The sequence below is a fragment of the Diabrotica virgifera genome, chromosome 7 (assembly GCF_917563875.1).
Source record: "Diabrotica virgifera virgifera chromosome 7, PGI_DIABVI_V3a".
Classification (NCBI taxonomy): domain Eukaryota; kingdom Metazoa; phylum Arthropoda; class Insecta; order Coleoptera; family Chrysomelidae; genus Diabrotica; species Diabrotica virgifera.
In genome coordinates this window covers 173263263-173286173 of record NC_065449.1, presented here as the reverse complement: position 1 = coordinate 173286173, position 22911 = coordinate 173263263, and the positions used below count along the sequence as shown (strand labels likewise).

Sequence of the window (22911 nt, the reverse complement as noted above, 5' to 3'; positions counted from 1 at the left end):
ATCCAAAGTGAAAGTTATCCTCCAACACCAAATTGTTCTAAATGGTCCACGTAATATTCAGAAAAAAGTCACACCATTTTGAGCGTTGGGTTTTGAGGGGAGAAATCGGTAAATTCGTAGTTTTTTAGGTTTTTCGTCAATATTTCTAAAACTATCCGGTATAGCATAAACAACCTTCTATACAAAAATATTCTACATTAGATTTGAAAGAAAAAAAGTCATATGCATAATTCTTCTACAATGAACGGTTTCACAGTTACGGAAGTAGTATAGTATAATGGGTCAAAAAAAGGCCTAACCCAGATATCCAAAATAAAAGTTGTCCTACAACACCAAATTGTTCTATATGGTCCACATAATATTGAGAAAAAAGTCACACTATTTTAAGCGTCGCGATTTGAGGGGAGAGGGGGAGAAATCGGTAAACAAGTAGTTTTTTTACGTTTTACGTCATCAATATTTCTAAAACTCTGTATGCTTTAGCGTAAACAATGTTCTATACAAAATGTTCTACATAAAATTTAAAACAAAAAAGGTTTTATACATAATTGTTATAAAATCAACGGTTCCAGAGTTACTAAAGGTGAAAAGTGGAAGTTTTCGATATTTTATTTTTTGGACAATAATTGATGATGATTTTGGGTGGCGAGGTTGACGTTTCTTCAAGAGATTATCACTAACATACCATCGGCAACTCAAATGGCAAATTTTATTTACAAAACACAATCCTGTTAAAGAAAATTTCTTTTGTCAGTAATAATATTATAAATTGCCCGAAAAATATAAAAAGTATCGAAAACCCCCACATTTCACCCTCCGTAACTCTGGAACCGTTGATTTTATAACAATTATGTATAGGACCTTTCTTGTTTTAAATTTTATGTAGAACATTTTTGTATAGAACATTGTATACGCTAAAGCATAGCTTTTGCAATATTGACGAAAAACTTAAAAAAACTACTAATTTACCGATTCCTCCCCCATCTCCCCCCCCCCAAACCGGACGCTCAAAATGGTGTAACTTTTTACTGAACAATATGTGGATCATAAAGAACAATTTGGTGTTGGAGGAAAACTTTTACTTTGAATGTTTGGGTTAGGCCTTTTTTGGACCAATTATAATATACTACCTCCGTAACTTTGGAAGCGTTCATTTTAGAATGATTATGCATAGATAGGGTTACCATAATTTATTAAGGCCAAGTCCGGACAGAAGTAGTCCAAGGGGTTGTAGAAAATGTAAAATGTGAATTTGACTGTGTTGCTACCTCTACATTGTACATAGATGCGAAATGCTTAGTCTGTACTGGGCCCAGGGATAGGTTGTTCTTCATCTGTTCTTCTTTCGTACTTTTTAGAAGACATAATTTTTCTCAAAAGTGGCTTGTCATTTGTCATTTTTTATTTTGTCATAAAATTCAGAACATGACACTACAGAATTTGCTTAAATATTGAGAAGCTCCTTTACAACAGGCAGGGATAATCTTCTTCTTTCTGCCGTCAATATAAAATTCATCATCGAAAAAGATACGCTCAGCAGGAGCCGAAGTACCAGACAGAAAAAAGATGAATTCTACTATTTTAAAAATATTCGTAAAGGAAACGTTGCTTTTAGAAAATGCTTCAAATATTTCTTGCCATTTGTGATGCATGTTTGGGGTTTCTTCTTTAGGTAGGATAAAGTCCATTTAGGTTTCAGCTTTTTTAGAACTTGGAGAAGTGACGAGCGCTCATCAAATAATTCATCCACTTTTACAGAATTCGGTACAACGCTGACTATAGCTAAAGCGCTCTCTTCCATCTCCTTCCAGGTAGGAACACCTTGTAGCCTTAACCATTTGATCTAGCGCAGAATGAAATTTCCCACCGTGTTGGGCCAAGTGTTTTCCATTTTTTAGTAAAGAAAAAATCCGGAAATTTCTCATATCCGGACGCCAATCCGGACATGTCTTTCAAATCCGGACTGTCCGGACGAAATCCGGACGTATGGTAACCCTATGCATAAAGCATTTTTAATTTCAAATTTAATGTAAATCATTTTTGTATAAAAGATTGTTCATGGTTAACCACATAGTTTTAGAATACCTATTGACGAAAAACGTAAAAAACTACGAATTTACCTATTTCTCCACCCTCTACCCCCAAACCCGACGCTGTGACGTTTTTCTGAACATTATGTGGACCATATAGATCAATTTGGTGTTGGAGGATAACTTTCATTTTGGATGTCTGGGTTTGGGTTTAGTCATACCATACTAACAATGCTTGGAGTTCCTGGTTATATCTTCGTCTTTTCTCTCCTGTTATTTCTTCTCTATAGAGGCCAAAGGGAGTTCGGAGGATGTTCTGTTTTAAGACTAACAATTTTGTTGTTGTACACTGTGTTTCACGTAGGGTCTCACTTTCATTCGTTATTAGGGGGAGAATTTGAATACCTTTATATACCTTTGTTTTAGTTGACTTTCAGAGCAATTTTGACTTAAGTAGCGTAGCTGGGGAGTAATAGGCTATATTTACTGAAATGGTTCTAGCTGCTATATCTTTTACATAACTATTTTCGGTTGCTATCAGTGCTTCAACGTATGTGAATTATTTGACAACTTTGAAATTGTAATTATTTTTCTAAATGTTTTGTCTTATTCTGAATCTTGGATTTTTAGTAATTACCATGAACTGCTCCTTATTTTCTTTGACCTTACGGTCAATTTCCCAAGGAAAGATCTCTCTCTCTCTCTCTCTCTCTCTCTCTCTTGCCGTTTCTCCATTACTGAAGATCGTGATTTCTTCCAATATTCCTAACAATTTTTTCCATTGGTCTCTAAGGGAAAGATTGTATGGTAAACCTTTATAAAAAAAAATTTGAAAATCGACAAGTACGAATAAAAAAAATGTAATACAACATTTCCGTCATGATTATCTAGTTAGGCTACTGCATCCAAAGTGGAACATAGGTCTTAATAAAATGAAGACAGAGAAAGATATTTAAAATACTATTAGGACGTCAGTAAATTAGAGAATTATAGAATTTCAATATCTGCGTCATGCCATAAGGGAAAGCGTTATAACTTGCTGGAATTAATAATAGGAAGAAGAATTAAGCTAGAAGGAGTTGTGGTAGAAGACGCACCTCCTGGTTAAACAATTTGAGAGCTTGGTTTAACTGCAGTTTGGCTAATTTATTTAGAGCAACGGCAATGAAAATGCGAAATGTCATGCACACCTTTTTACATGAAATGGGACATGAAGAAAAAGAAGAATACGTACTAATGGTCTTATTAATTATTGAAACTGAAAATAATTTTATATATTTTCTTATATCTGATCGAAATAGGACATGTTTACCCTTATATTCACCATATTTTTACCATACCATATTATATACCATATTATATTGTCAGTGCCATATTTGAATAATTCCTTTTAGTCCAGAAAGCCACTGCGCATCCGCTAGGAAAAATATTCTAATTCGGATTTTTTGCACAATCTTGCTCAAAAAGGACCCCTTTTAACAAATTTGCATGTTGCCAGGACCAAAAGTTGGTCAAAAATTTTTTAAAAGTTTTGATTTTGTTTTTTTCCTAAAATTATTTTTTTTGCATGGAACAAATTGTTTTTAGGTTTTTTGTATCATTCCAAACAGAAAAGGTCTTTAGTGACTTTTCTCTAAAGTTGATAGTTTTTGACATATAAGCGATTAAAAATTTAAAAATTGCGAAATCGGCCTTTTTTAACCCTCAAAAACTATGTGAAAAACTGAAAATTTGAATGTTGCCAAGGTAGGTAGATATTCTCTAAGCATCAGTTGATGAAATCCCGAAGAGTTTTTTGCAATACAATATCAAAAACCCCTTTGTTTCTTAATTGCCACTCAAGCGTGCGCGACACTATTTTCCACCGTTGCATGTGTAGTGTATGCAGTATGGTGCAAATGAAAGGATTAAATTCGTTATTTCGTAAACCGGCGACTTTAGAGAAAAATCCCGAAACAAGTCGATTTTTATTTTTAAGTTATGATATTGTGACATATATGGTATACTAGTGACGTCATCCATCTGGGCGTGATGACATAATGGATGATTTTTTTAAATAAGAATAGGGGTCGTGTGCTAGCTCATTTGAAAGGTTCTTCAATTCTCTATTCAGTAATATAAACATTTACATAATTATTTATACAGGGTGTCCAATAATTTAATTTTTTTGTCAATTTGCCAAATGATTTAATTTAATAAAAATTTTTTGGACACCCTTTATAAAAAATTATGTACATGTTTATATTACTGAATAGATAATTGAAGAACCTTTCAAATGAGCCAGCACACGACCCGTATTCTCATTTAAAAAAATCATCGATTACGTCATAACGCCCAGATGGATGACGCCACTAGTATACTATGTATGCCACAATATCATAACTTAAAAATAAAAACCGACCTGTTTCGGGATTTTTCCTTATAGTCACCGGTTTACAAAATAACGAATTTATTCCTTTCATTTGCACCATACTGTATACACATGCAACGGTGGAAAATAGTGTCGTGCACGCTTGATTGGCAATTAAAAACAAAGGGGTTTTTGATATTGTATTGCAAAAAACTCTTCGGGATTTCATCAATCGATGTTTAAAGAATGTCAACCTACCTTGGCAACATTTAAATTTTCATTTTTTCACATAGTTTTTGAGGGTTAAAAATGGCCGATTTCGCAATTTTTCAATTTTTAATCGCTTATATGTCAAAAACTATCAACTTTAGAGAAAAGTCACTAAAGACCTTTTCTGTTTGGAATGATCCAAAAAACCTAAAAAAATTTTGTTCCATGCAAAAAAAAAATTTAGGAAAAAAACAAAAAAAAAAACGTTTAAAACATTTTTGACCAACTTTTGGTCCTGGCAACATGTAAATTTGTTAAAAGGGGTCCTTTTTGAGTAATATTGCGCAAAAAATCCGAATTAGAATATTTTTCCTAGCGGATGCGCAGTGGCTTTCTGGACTATTTACAATACCTTCTGAGCCAGTAGCTTTTCTGATTTTATGATTTACACAAACCTTTTATCTCACTTGTTTTCATTTTTTTGGCTTATTTTGCTTATGTTGTGGTAAATTCTTGAAACCTAGAAATTTGTTTAATATTTTGTGTTATTTTTTAGCATAAAAAGACTGCTAATTTGATATGCGAACTTCTTACATATGAAGCCGAAGAGGAAGTTAAAAAAGCTGTAAGTTTTAATAGCCATAAACTTTTTTGAAATTCATAAAACAAATAATTTCGTCAATATCATACCTTTCAATTATTTATTATATTTATAAATTATTTGAACATTAAATTAATTCTCATTTAATAGGATGGGAGGAGGTTGAATGCTCAAATATATGGAATTTATAGAAATAAAAGTCAGATTTAGAGCATCTAGTTTATTAAATCTTGCCCTTTTATATTAAGGGAATGGGTACGAACTTTCGACTTCAATGCTATTTAAATGGGATTTATTTTTTTCGAATCCTGAGAAAACTAATAAGTACTTTTGAAAAATTTAAACACAGAATGAAAGATTACGTTATTACCGAGGGTAGAAAGTTCCTGAAAACATCTATAATGTTTATTTTAATAAGTTATAGGGGTGAAAATCTAAGAGAAAATTTAGTGTGATTTTTAATTTCAAATATCTCATTAAAAAGAAACTTTTTATTCATTCTAAGGGACTTTCGGTCCTCGGTAATAAAGTAATCTTTCATTCTGCGTTTAAATTTTTCAAAAATACCTACTAGGTTTCTCAGGATTCGAAAAAAATGATTACATTTAAAATACATTAAAAATTTTGACAGGCGTCAAAATTTTTCATTTGGTCCTTTCCCCTTAAATCCTTTTATCTGGAAAAAATCCCCATTTGTCTTGAACATCCTTTTTAATTTGAGAACTGTACCAAGTGTTTATTCAATTGAAATTGCAGATTTTTTCGTTGTTAAATATTTAGGTAAAACCTAAGCTCTTTATAAACTCGATAAAAAACACTCTAAGAACTTGTCATAAATACAGATATTGCTCAACATTTTGGTTGCGGTATTTTTACGGCTCGATTAAGATTAGTTGTTTTTCTAATTTGTATGCAATAATTTAAAATGGATCAAGACTAGGAGCTCTTATTTTGGCCAATGCTAATGATGAATATATCGAGTTTATCATCGTGCATAACATTCTGGGAGATGAACATATTATATTGAATGCTCAAAATCAAGAATATGATATAAAATGAAAGGAGGGTTTGAATTTTCTTCCAAATATCGAGCAAGAGAAACAAATGACCCTTGATTTTTCTTATAATAAAAGATTTTCCTATTGCACTCTTCATGTTTTACTGAAGCTCCACTCGCACAGACATTTTTGAGTTCCTCTCGTGTATGTTATAACTTATAAAGTTAAGAGGTGATCGGCACATAAGCCTCTAAGAAATTTTATACTTTTTTTATATAACACGAATTACTGTTTCATTATCAGCATCACCAATCAGACCTGATTTTTCCATTGATTAATATAGGCCTCCTTCAGGTATTTCCATTTTTTCTGTTTTAGGCTCTGCTATCCAATTGGTGACAATTATTTTGAGGTCGTAGGTCCATCGCGTTGTTCCTTGGTTTCGTTTGTAGGCTCGTGGTCTCACTCAAGAAATATTTTTTTGTCCATCGGCTGTTCTTCATTCTTGCAACATCTCCATTTTTGCGATGTCATACGTTCGATATCTTCTTATATAGTTTAATAATTTTAGTTTGGAAGAGCCAAAATAAAGATGGCGTATAGTCCATTTACTCACGAGTTTTGCTCCGGATTTTAAAGAACCGCTTAAATTGACATGAAATTTGGCATAAGATATAGCTTACAAAGTTAGCCAACGACTCTCCACTAAAGTCCATCTTCAACAATTAAAGTACTTTGGACACGTTATGAGAGCAAACACAGAAAACATTTAAAGACTCATTATACAGGGAAAGCTGGAAGGCCGAAGATCACGAGGAAGATCCCCAACAAGACGAATCGATTAAATTACAGGAATATGCATAAGAGATATGCATGAGTTAAAAGAAATGACCAGAGACAGAGATCTTTGGAGACGGACAATACACGACATCACGTCGACCACTACACTCCCTCCGGAGGGTCAGGATTGAAGAGAGAGATAGCTGACACGTCAGATAAATAAAAACCTATGTTGTGCCGATGTGTGCTTTTGCCCTGGGGGTCAGTACCATCTGTTCTCGTGGGTGAAATAACATACGTTCAAAATAAGTCCGGAAGTAGATAAGCTGATTAATCCTAAGGAAATAAATAAAACGGCATAATTCCCGAAAGTTGGCTATATACCATCTAGTTAAATGACTTAACGTGAATCAAAACACTTCCTAGTGTAGTTGGTATAATATTTTTTTATACCAATATTATACCAACTACACCAGCGAGTGTTTTATTTCATGTTAAGTCAATCCTAAGGAACTTTTGTTGTATCGAGTTTTTCACAAAGCCAATATTTTTCGAGTTATTTGCAAGTGTTAATTTAAAAGAAAAACCTGGTATTTAGACGATTTTTCGCAAATAACTCAAAAGTAAGTATTTTATCGAAAAAAATGTTCTCACCAAAAATGTAGTTTATAAAATAAAATAATATTATATACAATGGAACCCCGATAAGTCGGCCTCCGATAACCCGAAAGTCCGGCTAACCCGACGGGATTTTTATCAGACAAAACAAACATTTTTTCAGTTTGACTGAGTTTTTTACCAATAAATGAACAATACTGTTTACAACTGTACGTAATTTAGATGCAGTGTGCATACGTATTTCATGTTTCTGCAATTATAATAGAGTTTATCTGTAAGTATAGTGTATTTTATTAATTTTTACCATATTCTCCGGCTTACTCGGATTTTTGGTAACCCCGATCGGCCGCGGTCCCGATTAATCCGACTTATCGAGGTTCAACTGTACGTATAAAGTCTATAGATATAGTATTAGTAGTTACATTCGTTTAAGCAATCCACCTCACAATTCTAAAGGCCTTCATGGATTTGTTTGAAATTTTGACAGTAGCTCAAAACTGATGCACATAACAAACCTGACTTGGTACCAATGTATGATTCTACCCCGGGGGTGAATGCCACCCTTTCTCGGGGGTGTAAATTTAAAATTTCAAAATGACACCGGAACTCAGAGAATTGAATTTATAAAGGCAATGTAGAATAATTTTTTTTAATTAACCTAAGAATTTATGAGTTATTTGCGATTGAAAATTCCAAAAAAATACGTATTTCAATAGTTTTTCGCAAATAACTCGAAAATTACGTATTTTCAGGAAAAAATCATCCTTATAAAAATTAAAGCTTACAAAAAAAAAACAAAGAAACTAGTCAGTATTGATTAAATTTTTTAGATAATATTAAGCAACTTATGTATCATTGAAAACAAATTTTAGTTTTTCGTAAATTTATGCTAAGATTTGAGCTGAAATAACGGAAAAATTATTAATTTTTTATAGAAAGTGTTAATAAACATGCTTAAAATACTTTTTATACCTTTAAAATATGCTTTGACAAAAGCCTCTAGCATGAAAATTAAGCGAGTTGTGACGAAAATTTTTTGCTCAATTAGAAATCCAATGAAATCAATTAATTTGTGGTCATCTGATTGAATACAACCAATAAAACCAACATTTTACTGAAAACAGATCCCATGGGCTGTTTTCACTCAATCATGTAGCTATGGATACCTACATTTCGTTTCATTTCGATTTTGACATTTCAAATATTCAATATTTCAAAATGTCACCATTTGGTTGTAATACTGATGAGAATATTAATGAAATTATCGAATCAAATATACCAAAGAATACTGTTTACAGTAAAAAATTTGTACGGAAAGCGTTTATGGACTTTTGCAATGATAGAAAATATGAATCAGATGGAAATCGGACGAAATAACATAACAATCCCAACTCAATAAAACCGTACTTGAACATTGACGAAGAACATCATAATAAAATTATTAACAGCATGCGTAGTGGAAATACATCTTCATCAGTTATAGAAACTAACATGTCTGGATCTTCATTAAATTTTTCTAATTGTTCCTTTGTTAATTGCACATTTAAATAAATTGTTTCTGCTCTGTATTTTTTTTTTCATAACCAGCAAAAAATTTTCTATCCGAATAACCCTCGAACATTGATAAATGCTCAAAAATTTTTTAACAACTTTCTCAAGCTTTTTGCTTACAGGCAACAGACCTCCGCCTATGGCGTCGGTCTGTTTCCAAGCAACAAGCTTTCGAAATCTGTTATAAACATTTTTCGAACAATTATCAATGTCCTTGGGTTATTACTACTGAAAATTATTCAAATACGTCGAATTTATAAAATAAAAAATGACGGTAAAATGAATGCCATGTGCGTCAAAATTATTATTAATCGTAGCCCATGTAAAACTAACTTTACTTATGTTCTGACAATACGTTCCAAAAGCTTGAATTATTATTTACAACAATTAAATTTTGAAAAAAAACTTGTATTAAGTAAAATTCTTTTTTTTTTTCGATTTTTCAAAAATTACGTTATTTTTTCAAAATATATCAAAAACAATTGGATATAAAAAAAAGTGATCTGACCTAAAATTTAGCTTTAGTATACTAAAAATTTTGCTTTTTTTAATACTCACGCAGCTTATAAACTAAGCGAGATATAGTGGTTTAAAGTATTGATTTCAATGCAAAGAGAGCGTCTTTTTAAATTTTAACACTAAAATTTTCTGAACAAAAGGGTCTAAAAAGATTTCAGCTCTCATGATCTTATATCTTACGAAATTCCCTACAAAATTATGTGAGATTGGGTGCAAAAAGCTTAAAGAGAAGCCGTTATTGCCGCTTAAAGGGAAGCCGCAAGAGTTATTGTTAAAAAACCAAATACATTTTTTTAGAGATAATGTTTGGAAGTCACGGAACGTGAAAATTTTGAGGTTTTTTGGAGTATTTATTTTTTTATACATGCAGTGTATGCTTTGTATTTACATATCGGACAACAAAACTCTCAAATTTGCAGATTGGGGATGGACAAAAGTGAATGGCACCTTGGTACCAAACAACATGACGGATATTCCTGCACCAGCAGAACTGCTTTAAATGATATTTTGCAATTGCAAAAAAGGATGTGGTTCAACTTGTGGGTGTCGCAAACTTGGATTATATTGCAATCAATATTGCGGTTCTTTCTCTGGTGATAGGTGCCAAAATTGTCCTCCTGTCAACGAAGAAGAAAAGGAAGTTGATGCAGAAGAAATAGACGAAATTGGAAGTTGACGTTAAATCATTGATATATACTTTAAAAATCATATTAATTTTATACTTATTTTAATGTCGTAAAATAAATATTTTTCTTTATCGTCAAAATGTGAAGTTTACAACTTTTAATTTCCCTCAAACGTATATTTTTATTGGATACAAATTATTTAAATATATCATTATATAATAAGCAACAATTAATTTTTATTTTTTTAACGAATTCCATTACTTCAAGCTTTCAAAAATATTTTTTCCCCAATTTTTATGAGAAGAGGTAGTTTTTAGGTGTTGATTCACATTAAAAACTTGAACCAAGTTTTTTTTTTTATTTAAATAATATATATTTTTTCTATTTGAGGTCGAAAATTTAATGACTTCATAATCTCAGCTATTTTTTCATAACTGTATGAGGGGTAGTTTTTAAGGGTAGTTATATATAAAAATATTGAAATATTGAAAAAACAACAAAAATTAGCATGTTTAAACATATTGACGTCTATAACTGCTTCCATTTATCAATTTTCAATGTTTTCAAGTTTCATTGTTAGGGGTGGTATTTGGTGGTTGCATTATTAGAAAGATTAAGTGTCAGATTTCTTGTATTTGAAGGAAAGAAATTCTCCTATTACGATCCAAAATAAAAAAAAATATGTTTCTTGAACATAATTTTTAAATAGTATTTGTATGAGGGGCTGATTTTAAGGGTTGTGAGCTGTAAAATATAATAATATTAAAGTCATCATTTAAACCAATCAACATTTTAACATATTTGAACATAATTATAGCCCATTTCCGCTTTAATTCATTAGTTTTCAATTTATTGGAGTAAGGGGTAGTTTTCACGCCTTAAAAATAAAAAGCATACTTTGCGACCAAGGCAGGTTTGAAGAGGAGGGTAAAATGAACTTAATTTCAAATTTTCAAGAAGATCGATGGAGGCAATTAGAATTGCGAGGTTTGGATCAATTTTAAGCTTGAATGATTGTACTATATAAGCAAAGTTGTAACTATGTTATAAAATTTCAACGTAAAATGACCAACAAATTATGCACTTTTCGGGAAAACGTTTTCATAACTTTTTTAAATAGTTTACAAAAGCTTTAATTTTCTTTTTTAAGTTCCTAGCATTAGCATCCCAAATAAATTGTTTTTTTCAAAAGTAAGCACTTTGAACTGTGAAACTTACAGTTCCTACATATGAGTCCGGCACTGATATCGAATAAGCACACATGCTTTTTGATCGATCCTGACAAATAATAAAATTTAACTTACAAAAACCAATCATAGTATTCTTACACTACGTTAACATCAAGTATAATAGTGTTAGTTAAGTGTGTATAGAAAAACATTTTCTGTGAGTACATATTTTTCTATTAATAAGTATTTCATAACCAAAGAATTTTATAAAACCGTCAATAAACAACACCAGTCATTGATCGACACCAATTTTTTGTCTTTAAAGACAATTACCAAAATCCGAAGCGGAACAGGTCCGTACTTAGGAAAATCAAATGGTGTTGAGAAATGGAATTCGACGTCACTAATAATAGCGATGAATCATTATCGCAATCCACATCACAAAAACCTTTATCTTACTCTGCTGCAGCTAGTAGACAAAAAGAAACAATCTATCCATCCAAGCTACAAGCAGTAGTTTTTAATTCTCTCAACGATGTTAAATTAGAAGAATACTTGTTAGCGGTAGGAGCTTTAGTTAGTCCAAAACACATTATTTTTTCATCAAGAATCACCAACAATCGTATCTGTATCTATTTCTCAACCAAACAAGTCGTAGATGAATTTTTTTCAAACAGTAGAGGTTTCATCACTGTAAACAATACACAAATTCAAGTCCGTAGACTAATTACTCCAAGTGAAAGACTCCTAATATCCAATGTTTCTCCCACTATCCCGCATAAGGTAATAGAAAACGAACTACTGCTCTTAGGGCTAAAATAAACTTCATCAATGTCATTTTTGCGAATAGGAACCAACAATCCTGAATACAAACATGTACTCAGTTTCCGTCGACATATTTACGTATCTCCACCCACAGGTCCAATTCCCGATACCATTTTAATAACTCATGAAGATACTACAAATCGAATTTTTTTGACATTAGACAACTTATGTTTCATTTGCAAACAACATGGCCATATTTCCAGTAGTTGCTCAGTAAATGTAAATCACTCAGAAACAGCTGTCCCAACTGCTACACTTTCAAACAGAAACGAACCTAGTACAGTAACTTCAACAGAAACGACTGCTATTACACCTTCAACAACATGCACTTCTACAAACATATCAAATAATTCAACGCCACTAACAAAAATATTATCTACAACCAACCTAACACCTCTTGATACATCAACTACAGATAATACAATGCCAGTGATATCTAAACCAAATATATCCACCTCATCAGCCCCCTCACCTCACATAGTCATTACTAACCAGCCTTCATCTTCCAGTCTAAGCAATAATTCTTGCTCGGTTAATGAAAATAAACAGAATCCAGCACCAAAAGAATTTAGCGTATCCAACGAAGAAAATACATCTAAAACATCCTCCAAACGAACTGTATCTGAAGCAATATCACCCCCGATTGAGACATCAGCTAGTGACGATGTATTTTCAAAGCCAACTCAGAAACAAAAAAGAATAAAAACAAAAATATCAACAATACCATTAGAAACGCTAATGCAACCAATTAAAGAATTATTCAATTCCGAAAAGCAAATATTAACTTTTGAGGAAACAGTTGATTTATTTGAAAACGCTCATGGAACAAAATATGTTATCAGCGTTGTAAATAAATATACAGTAGACATTCTAGGATTTAAAAAACTCATAACCAAAATTCATTCATATACATCCGAACGCTCATTAAAATTGAAATGTACAAAGCTTAACAAAAAAATTACGAGACAGCTCACAAAAGATAACTACGAGGATGAAGAACCTGACACGGATACATCGACTGAATTATCCCAGGAGCTGAACATTCAATAATTATAACTATAACATTCAACAAACTAAAAAAATTTTCTAAATCCTATCATATATATACAGACGCTTCTAAAACATCTACTGGAGTTGGGGCAGCTGTCATTACTCCAAATAGTACACGTGAGTATAAACTACCATCCTTAAGCTGTATACATACTGGCGAGCTATACGCCATCTATCAATCTCTCGTTCATATTAACTCCAGTAATATATCCAATGCTCTTATAATTACCGATTCCCTCAGTTCCATCCATACCATTAACCAACTGTACACGAAGCATCCAATTGCTCTCCTAATTAAAAAAGAACTAGCTACCATTCAAAACAACAACCATATTGTACAATTCCTATGGGTTCCTTCACACATTGGCCTCCAAGGAAATGAAGCGGCGGATCGGACAGCCCAACAAGCCAGGGACAGTGAAACCGCGAGTGAAGTGAGAGATGTAGTTCTTAATGATTTAAAATCATTTATTAAAGTGAAAGTCAAAAATCTGTGGCAAAACCAGTGGGACAGTTTAACTTCAAAACTTCGCGAAGTGAAAACGTTTGTAAAACCGTGGAAATCTCAAATTCACAACAGAACTCACCATGACATTGTTACTCGCCTTCGTCTAGGACATACCCGACTTACCCACGGACACATAATTGGTCACACTAATCCCACTTTATGTGAAAACTGTAATATCCCACTAAGTGTTAAGCATGTACTTGCAGAGTGTCCAAAATACCAGTTGCAGAGACAGAACAACCACATCATCGGATCAACAAGTGAAATCTTAGGAGAAAATTGTAAAATTGAACACTTGGTAAAATTCCTTAAAGATATCAATGTACTTAACAAAATCTAACATCTGTAAATAAATTACCTTATGTATATGTATATGTCGCTAATAACCTCCGAGGTTGATGCGACTATTTTGTAAAATAAAAAAAAAAAAGTTCCTACATATAAAAAATACAGGTACCTAAGTAAAGTTAATTGTAAAAAACAATAACGATTAATTTTATTTAGGATACCAATTTAGAGGTGATTTTCACGATTTTTTTTACCAAAAAATGGGCCACGTTATTTTCAGCGCAACTTGCTTAATTTTGATGCTAAAAACTTTTTAAAAAACAGTAATAAAGCATTTTTTAACACTTTAAAAAAGTTGTGAAGAGATTTTCCTGAAAATTGCTTCATTATTTGGTTATGACACGTTTAAATATTCAATTTGGCATTCGACCAATAAGAACATACCTTTCAGCTACAACTCTGCTTCTACTGGGTTTGCAGACTTCATACATACATACACCATTTTTTTTTTCATTTTTCAGCTTTATTTTTGCTAAAAATATTTTTTTCGATAAAATACGTACGAAAAATCGTCTTAAAACATGTTTTTTTTTGTTGTAAATGAACATATTCACTTCCAAATATGTAGCTACCTCGAAAAGTATTGACTCGGTGAAAAGACTATAGAACAAAAGTTGCTTAGAATTAGTGAGCTTATCCACTTTCGGACTTTTTGAACGTATATTGTTTCACCTCCAAGAATGAGTGGTACTCATCTCCAGGGCAAAACCACACGTTGGCACAGTTGTATCATTTTTTTCTTGGAATGTTAGCTATGTGTGTGGCTTCATGTCAATCCAAGCGGTTTTTTACAATTCGGAGGATTTGCAATATTTCACTGTGAGTGAATGGACTAAGAATTAGAAATTTCTCAATCTAAATTAAGATTAGAAGGATTACATCATAAAGTCAGTATAATCTCAGTAATTTGCCAGATAAATGTCTGAGCTCTCTCCTAACAAATCTCTTTCAAACGATCAGTTATTGCAATTAAAAGGATTTGTTGGTTCACAAGGATTGCTCCCCATGGGAGGAAGACTAGAATCTGCCTATTGTCCATGCAATTAGATAAGCCCATTGTTTGACTTATACATCGAAATATACAGGGTGTTTCATTAAAAATAAAGATGATGGTCTATGCTTGACTTAAATCACCGTTTACCTATAAAATGTATAAAAAGTGCACATTTTAATTTAAAAATTGACGGGTTCCGGTGTTTTTATAATTGTTTAACACATAGACAAAAACAATTTTATTCCGTAACTGGTTTTAAAACCTTATGTTATTTTAAAATACATCGGTTATAAACCTTTCAGTTAAGACATGTCGTTACTGAATTTGTTAAAATTTGGCTTAGTTTGTCAAATGCTACCCATATAAGTCCTAAACGTTTTTTTATCTAATGTATTTGATTGTGTCTGTTTATTTTGATATCGTGTTCCAAACAGTTGTAGGTGTCTGTTTTATGGGATTATTTTCTTCTTCTTTGTCTTCTTATACTTGTTGCAAATCTGTCGATCTATTAATTTCGACATTGAACTATTTCTTGAGAGGTAGACTGCCAGCTATCCCTCCATCTATTTTTTTGGTAACCCCATTGGACGATTGCCAGGTGGTTTCCCTTTTAGAGCAATTCTTGATAATCTGTGCTCCTCCTTTCTTTTTTACATGACTTAACCATCGTAAGGCGGTGCGGGGTGCAGCTGCACCCCAGACCTCGTTTTTCTCACCTATCTTTTTTAATAAATTTTTTTGATTTTTGTCAATTTTTTATTCGTGTTAAATTCAATTTAACATATTCCACCCATTAAAGCATTTAAAACTCTTTGCGTTTACGTGCTTTTTTGAAAAAAATTACTTTTCGATGCAAATGATGGAAATTTCGTATCCTGAGCTGGACGTTTCTGATGTTCCACCTGGATCTAACAGAGCTACGAAACAAGATCGGTGTTACTTATGTCAGAGAAAAAATACCGAAAGTCCCGGCAAAACTTATTGTGTGTAAAAACTTTCTGTTGCTCATTCTGTGAAGAATTTCATGTGTTTGTCTTGCGACGATAATATTTTCTTAAGAAGAAATGAAAAGAAAATTATGTTTCGTACTATAATAAATAAGTCCTAATTATCTTTCAAATTGATTTCCCCGACGTTCACATATAAAAAATGGATATACAGATGGGGTGCAAATGCACCCCGTACCGTTGTTTGCGTAAGAATCTAAGCATCGCCTTACGAGGGTTAACTATTCTGTTCGTCTTTGCTTACCCCATCTTACTACATCTTGCACGCCACATTCTTCCCTGATGATGGTGTTTCGTAGTCTATCCCTTTTGGTCTTTCCTGCTATTGCTCTTATTGTCTTCATTTTGGCTGTTCGTAGCATGCTTTTGGTTTTATTGGTGTCTTCTCTTGATTCAATGCCGTAGGTCATAACAGGTCTGAAGCAAGTTTTATAAATTATAAATTTGCTGTCCGTTCTCATATATGGGTTATTCCAGACCACATCGCTCAAACATCCGGACATAACTGCGGCCTTGTTTATTTGCCCTCTTAGGTCTCTGGCTGGATCATGTTAACTTGATTTATCTACACCTAAACATTTGAACTGGTTTAGCTATTCTATGGGTTTCCCTCTACCACGAGGGTGCATCTAATTGGATCTTTCGCAATGGTAATCCATTTTGATTCCTGCGTGGATATGTTCATTTTGAGTCGTCGACATGCTTGGTATATAGAATCGATAAGGTTGTCTTTGTAGGTTATCGCTGCATCATCCGCATAGCACACTATACTGATTCTACTGTGACCGAGTCTGTATCCTGGTTGTAGCGATTCCACAGCTTATATTATTTTATCCATTAGAATATTAGGATATTGAATAGAAATGGGCTGAGTTCCCTGCCTGTCAAGTGACTAATTTTGACAAAATGAGTTTTTGGTGAAATTTTTTAATTTAAACGTAAATACAGCTTTTGTTGCAGAAAGGAATCAATTGCTGCCATAGTGTTGCTTTGGCAGCGCAGAGAAATTAGCGTTTAGTGCAGAAAGGGGCCATGAAACGCATGACTCCTTGCTTAAAAATTGTGTAACCACCAACTTTATTTCAGAAAGGGGCCAAGTGCAAAAAATTATTTATTTTTTTTTAAACAAATTAACAAAATAAATTTTTAAAAAGTACAATACTTTTTGACAAACACTACAGGTTATTAATGAGAATTTTTATTTTATATAAATAAAATTTTTGTTGAATGTAAACACCAACTTTATTTCAAAAAGGGGCCAATTGCAAAAAATTATTTATTTTTTTCTTAAACAAATTAACAAGATAAATTTTTGAAAAATACAATACTTTTTGACAAACACTACAGGTTATTAGTGAGAATTTTTATTTTATATAAATAAAATTTTTGTTGAATGTAAACACTTTTTTTTTTGTTTTTCTCAAAAGCAGGTTTTTGTGACTTGACCCCTTTCTGAAATAAACGATTCAATTGTTATCATGTTGTTATTGTTCATTTGGCTTATGACCTCCACAGTGTTTGCCGGTATCCTTTTTTGCTTCATTTTCTGTAATATATCGCTAAGTCTGACTCTCTCAACTGATTTTGTTAGGTCTATAAATAAATATAGGCGGGTTTGTGATTTTCAATCGACTTCTCTTTCACTTGTTTCATGACAAATATTGCGTCCGTCGTCGACCTGTCTTTCTGAATCCTTGCTGTTCTTCTCTGTTCTTTAGCTGTGATTCCAATTCATCCTTGAGTATGCCTGTAAATAATAAATAACTTTATTGTCGTATTTACGAGATTTATCCTCTGTAGTTGTCCGGACATATTCTTTGTCTGTTCTTAAAAATCGATATTGTGATACTGGTATGCCAATCTTGTGTTATCTCTGATGTGTCTAAGATTTTGTTAAACAATGTTGTGAGCCAATTAATGAGTGCCTGACCGCCGTATTTCAGCGGTACGTTCGGTATTCCATGAGTACCTGGCGATAGTCTATTGAAGATCTTCATTTTCGTTTTTACTTGAATTCTTTAGTGATATATCTGTCTTCTGATTTGTAATCGTGTTCGTCATTGGTTTCTTCACCTTTGACTGTTGGTTATTATCAATAGTTATATTTCCGCTCGTTGCGGAATTTGATAAATTTAGTGGATAAATTTTGCGGATAAATTTAGTTTTTTCAAACATTATCTTTAACCCTGCTTTTTAAGACAGAGTTATAAGATAATGTATCATAGAAATTGTATGTTTCTTGTTGTATGCGATTATTAAAATCAAATCATATCCGCAAACCTCAAAATATGATTTTCTTTCTCCAATTATAAAATATAGACCAGGACTGATTTATGAAAAAACGTCTATTTTTTTATGTGAGAGGTGGCATTAAGATTTTTGCAGATAAAGTTGGGTGACACCTTCAGTAATAATAATAATTGACTTATGCTTCTTCTCAAACATGCCTGGAACAATAATAAAAAAATTAAAATATTTAAAAATTTCGAAAAACGTCGATTTTTTTCTACTTTATTTGCGTATAACTTTAAAACGATTCGTTTTGGAACAAAGTTGCAGAGAAATAAAATAAAGATAATTGAATTTTGTATGATATATTATGACGGGTTAAAAATGTCTTTAAGTATTACCCTTTCTGCAATATAGCAATAAATACAAAATAAGGGGGCAAAATAAGCCTGTTGCTATTCAATGTTTTTTAATTATTTTGGTGGCACTTAGAACCTTAGTAATTCGCTTAGAAAATTTTTATAACATACTTAAACCGTCTATCAAATTACATCGACTTAATAGATTTTGCATAATAAATTTGCAATCTAACTTTTTTTTAAAAAGCTCAAATTTTTTAAAAACGTTCTGAACAAAAAGTGGACCATTTAGAAGTTGGCTAATTTTTTTACATACAAAGAGGCGCTCTATCTATCTAATACACTTTACAGAATTAAAATCGGATTATTTAAGCGGCCTCAGCAATGTTTTAAAGTTATAAACAATTTTTGGGCTTATAAACAAATAGTTTGTTTAAAAATTAAAAATTAATTTTTAGCAATGCAAATAATCAAAACCGGTATAATTTGACTTAAACTTTTAAATGCTGTCAGAAGAATTGCCATTTTACTTTTAAATCAAAAGTTATTCGGGTTCAAAAATTGCAATTTTTCGATTTTTTGAAAGTTTAACAGCGTTTATCTCGAAAACTATGCATCCTACGAAAAAACTTGTAAGAACATTTTTTGCTTACAATGACCCAAGAAATACAAAAAAATGGTTATTTGTGCAAAAAATCGATGTTATGTAATTCCTCAAGTTCTTTCTTCCTAACAATCTTATCGACGCACGGGTCAAAATAAATAAAAAAAAAACTTGGGTAAGTCCATCTAAATAAAGGAGGCCGTTGCACCCCCTCCTGGCGACAGCACTAATTTTTTTAAAAGCCAAAAAATTGTTTATAACTTTAAAAAATTGCTGAGGCTGCTTAAATAATCCTATTTTAATGCTGCAAGATGTATTAGATATGTAAAGTGCCTGTTTATATGAAAAAAAAGGAAAACTTTTGAATGGTCTACTTTTTGTTCAGGAAGTTTTTAAAAAATTTGAACTTTTTTGAAAAAATTTAGATTGCAAAATTATTATGCAAAATCTATTGGGTCGATTTTAATGAAATTTGGTGGACGGTTTTTTTAAGCGAATTACAGAGGTTCTAAATGCAACCAAAGTGGTTGAAAAACATTGAACAAAAACAGGCTTATTTTTCCCCCTTATTTTGTATTTATTGCTATTTTGCAGAACGGGTAATAATTTCAGATATTTTTAATCAGTCGTATGTCATACAAAATTTAATTATCTTTAGTTTATTTTTCTACGACTTTGTTCCAAAATGAATCGATTTAAAGTCATAAGCATAGAAAGTAGAAAAAATTCGACGTTTATCGAAATTTTTAAATGTTTTAACTTTTTTATTAATGTTCCGGGCATATTTGAGAAGGAGCATAAGTCAATTACAATTAACGAAGTTAGCCTGCTTTATCTGCAACCTGGCACCTAACTTTATCTGCAAAAATCCGAATGCCACCTCTCACATCCACCTCAAAACAGATTCGTCCTGGTCTAATAGGTACCGATAATATTATCTCGCCATTGACCGTTCACAGCTGCCGTGAACAATTTTGGTTAAAAATAGTGTCTCCGTTTCGTACTCCTCGACCTAAGCCGAATTTTGATTAAGCCTATGTTAAAGTATAAATAATTTCAACAAAAAATTATAAATTTGAGAAGACTAACGCTTTATCTTTTTTCTGTTTCAGCTGACCATATTATCGTTACAACTAAGTTATTGCAAATTAAATTTTTCGTCATGTGGATTCTTTAAAATAAATCGATCATTATTAACTTCGGTAAGTTTTATGGGTTAGGAGATAATAACTCACATTTTTTTTATTCGGTCATAAATATGTTTATGCTCTTGTAAAATCGAAAATCGGGATAACAAATTCATTTATGATTCGAAAATTTTGCACATTCGAAAATTCTTTCGTTAGAGTGCGGACAACCTCTTTGCGTGGAAATAGTTCAGAATCCAACACTCCACTTGGAAATTTGATTTTTAGATTTCTTTGAAAACCTGTGGTTGACAGTCTATGATGTAATTTTTATGGACCGTGTTTTTTTCGATTTTTTTCTTCGCTTGGTCTGTATACATATATTGCAAAAAATATTATATTTGTTTTTTTCTTATTTATTTAAAGCCGCATCAACCATGGGAGGTTATTAGCGGATGTTGAAAATTACAATATAACTATTACAATTTATGAAATAAATTTATATCCTTAAGATAATTAATTGTACTGGATAAATTATAATTTAATATATTCTTCAGCTGACTTGGCTCTTCAGAAATGTTGTTTATGTTTCGTTCATACGAGTAAAGTGGACAATTCTGTAAGAATGTGCTGGACTGTTATCAGGCATCTACAGTATGAGCATTGTGGTGGTAGTTCTTTGGTTATTAGATGCTTATGGGTTAATGTTGTATGCCCGATTCCTAGTCGGTTTATTACCACTTGTTCTCTTCTATTTTCAGGGAGCTGGAGCTAGAAATTGATGTAAGGTTTGATCTTTTTGAGCTTTGAGCTATTCGAATCCCAACAACGCTGCCAAACTTGTTCACAGTATTACTTGATATTCAGACACAGTAGTTGCTTTAAGTGCTAGGGTATCGACCTTTTCATTACCTGAAATACCTGTGTGAAGGTACCCAAAGGAAGTGAATGTTTATATTTCTGCTTTGCATACGATGTATCATACATTTTATTTTTTGGATAATAGTATGAGATGAATAGACCTATTTTATGCTTTGAAGTACTGATAGTGAATTTGTAATTAGTAGAATATTAGAATCTGTATTATTTTGGCAAAATTCGAGCGCAAAATAGGTATTCGTATAGCGGATTTCATTGCATCTGTTATAAATGCTGCGGCACAGCTATTTTCAGTTCTTGAAGCGTCAGTGAAAATATTATTATGGTCGTGATATTTTGTTAAAATTTTTTGATAGAAGTTATTAATGAGGGTGGGATTTGTGTCGTTTTTTGGGTGGGCTATTAAAGAAGTATTAACGTATGGAGTATTAGAGTATGTATTGTCCAGCGTGGTAGAATTGGGTCTGTAGATAGCAAATATGTGAACAAATTAATGTTAAAACCATAACTCGTTATAAGTTCTTTAGTTTAAATATCTCGATTTTTTGCGACAGTCGTGGGAAATGTTATTTGTGTGTAGGAGAGTGTAGTTAGGATTACAAATATTATTATACAGTTTAGCAGCGTATTTTAAGGAAATATTTTTTCATTATATTTGGTATTTCGTTTAAAAGATATCTTTATTTTTTCAGATTGCTGGAGCTGTTACCACATACTTAGTAATATTATTCCAGTTTAATAATACGGCACAGTAATACTCTGTATAGTAGTAAATAAAACATATTTAGATTTTTCTGATTTTTACTGTTGTATTCTTTTCACCCACTTTATTTAGATTAACGTTCTATCAGCAGTATTGTAAGTCAAGAAAATTTTATTAAAAAATTGCATGACAAGCAATTATAAGTAAAAGGCCACTTGTACCGATCAGTTAACAACGGTAAAACAATAGGCTTTAAAAAATTACAGTTTCCGTATTATTTATTATCTTGTTAATAGGACTGTGTGACTTTAATTTTAAAAATATGTTTTCAGTATGTAGTATAATTAACAGATATGATCTGGTTATTATGACACAGTTCGAGAAACTGCCTACTTTCATCTGGAATATATAACAGCGACTTACAGCGATATCTTCTTCTTCACGTGCCATATCAGAATTATCCGACGTTGGCGATCACCATTGCGAAGGCTTCTCGATCTTCTGCAATATGGAATAGTTGTCCTTCATTTGATATCTGAGTCCATTCACGAATGTTTTTTAACCAAGAAACTTGTTTTCTTCCTAAACCTCTACGACCCTCTATTTTGCCTTTAAGGATCAGTTGTAATATTTTATATCGACTTCCCCTCACTATATGTCCCAGATAAGACATTTTTCGATGTTTAACAGTCTTTAGCAGTTCTCTATCTTTGTTGACCTTCCTTAGTACTTCTTCATTAGTTTTTCTTGCTGTCCAGGGTATCTTCAGCATCCGTCTATGAATCCACATTTCCAATGCTTTAATTCTGTTCATAATCGATACTTT

At 32.1% G+C, this 22911-nt stretch overlaps 1 protein-coding gene across 1 annotated transcript in view; it reads left to right on the top strand.

Annotated features, from left to right (window-relative positions):
* LOC114330224 (gustatory receptor for sugar taste 43a-like) overlaps window positions 1–22162 on the top strand; it is a 119859-nt gene extending 97697 nt beyond the window's left edge. The window contains exons 6-8 of the mRNA XM_028279548.2: window positions 5147–5215; window positions 20489–20578; window positions 22075–22162. Coding sequence (XP_028135349.1) covers window positions 5147–5215; window positions 20489–20578; window positions 22075–22137 — 222 coding nt within the window. The 3' untranslated portion in view covers window positions 22138–22162. The remainder of the gene's footprint in view (window positions 1–5146; window positions 5216–20488; window positions 20579–22074) is intronic.
* Window positions 22163–22911: the final 749 nt, after the last annotated feature.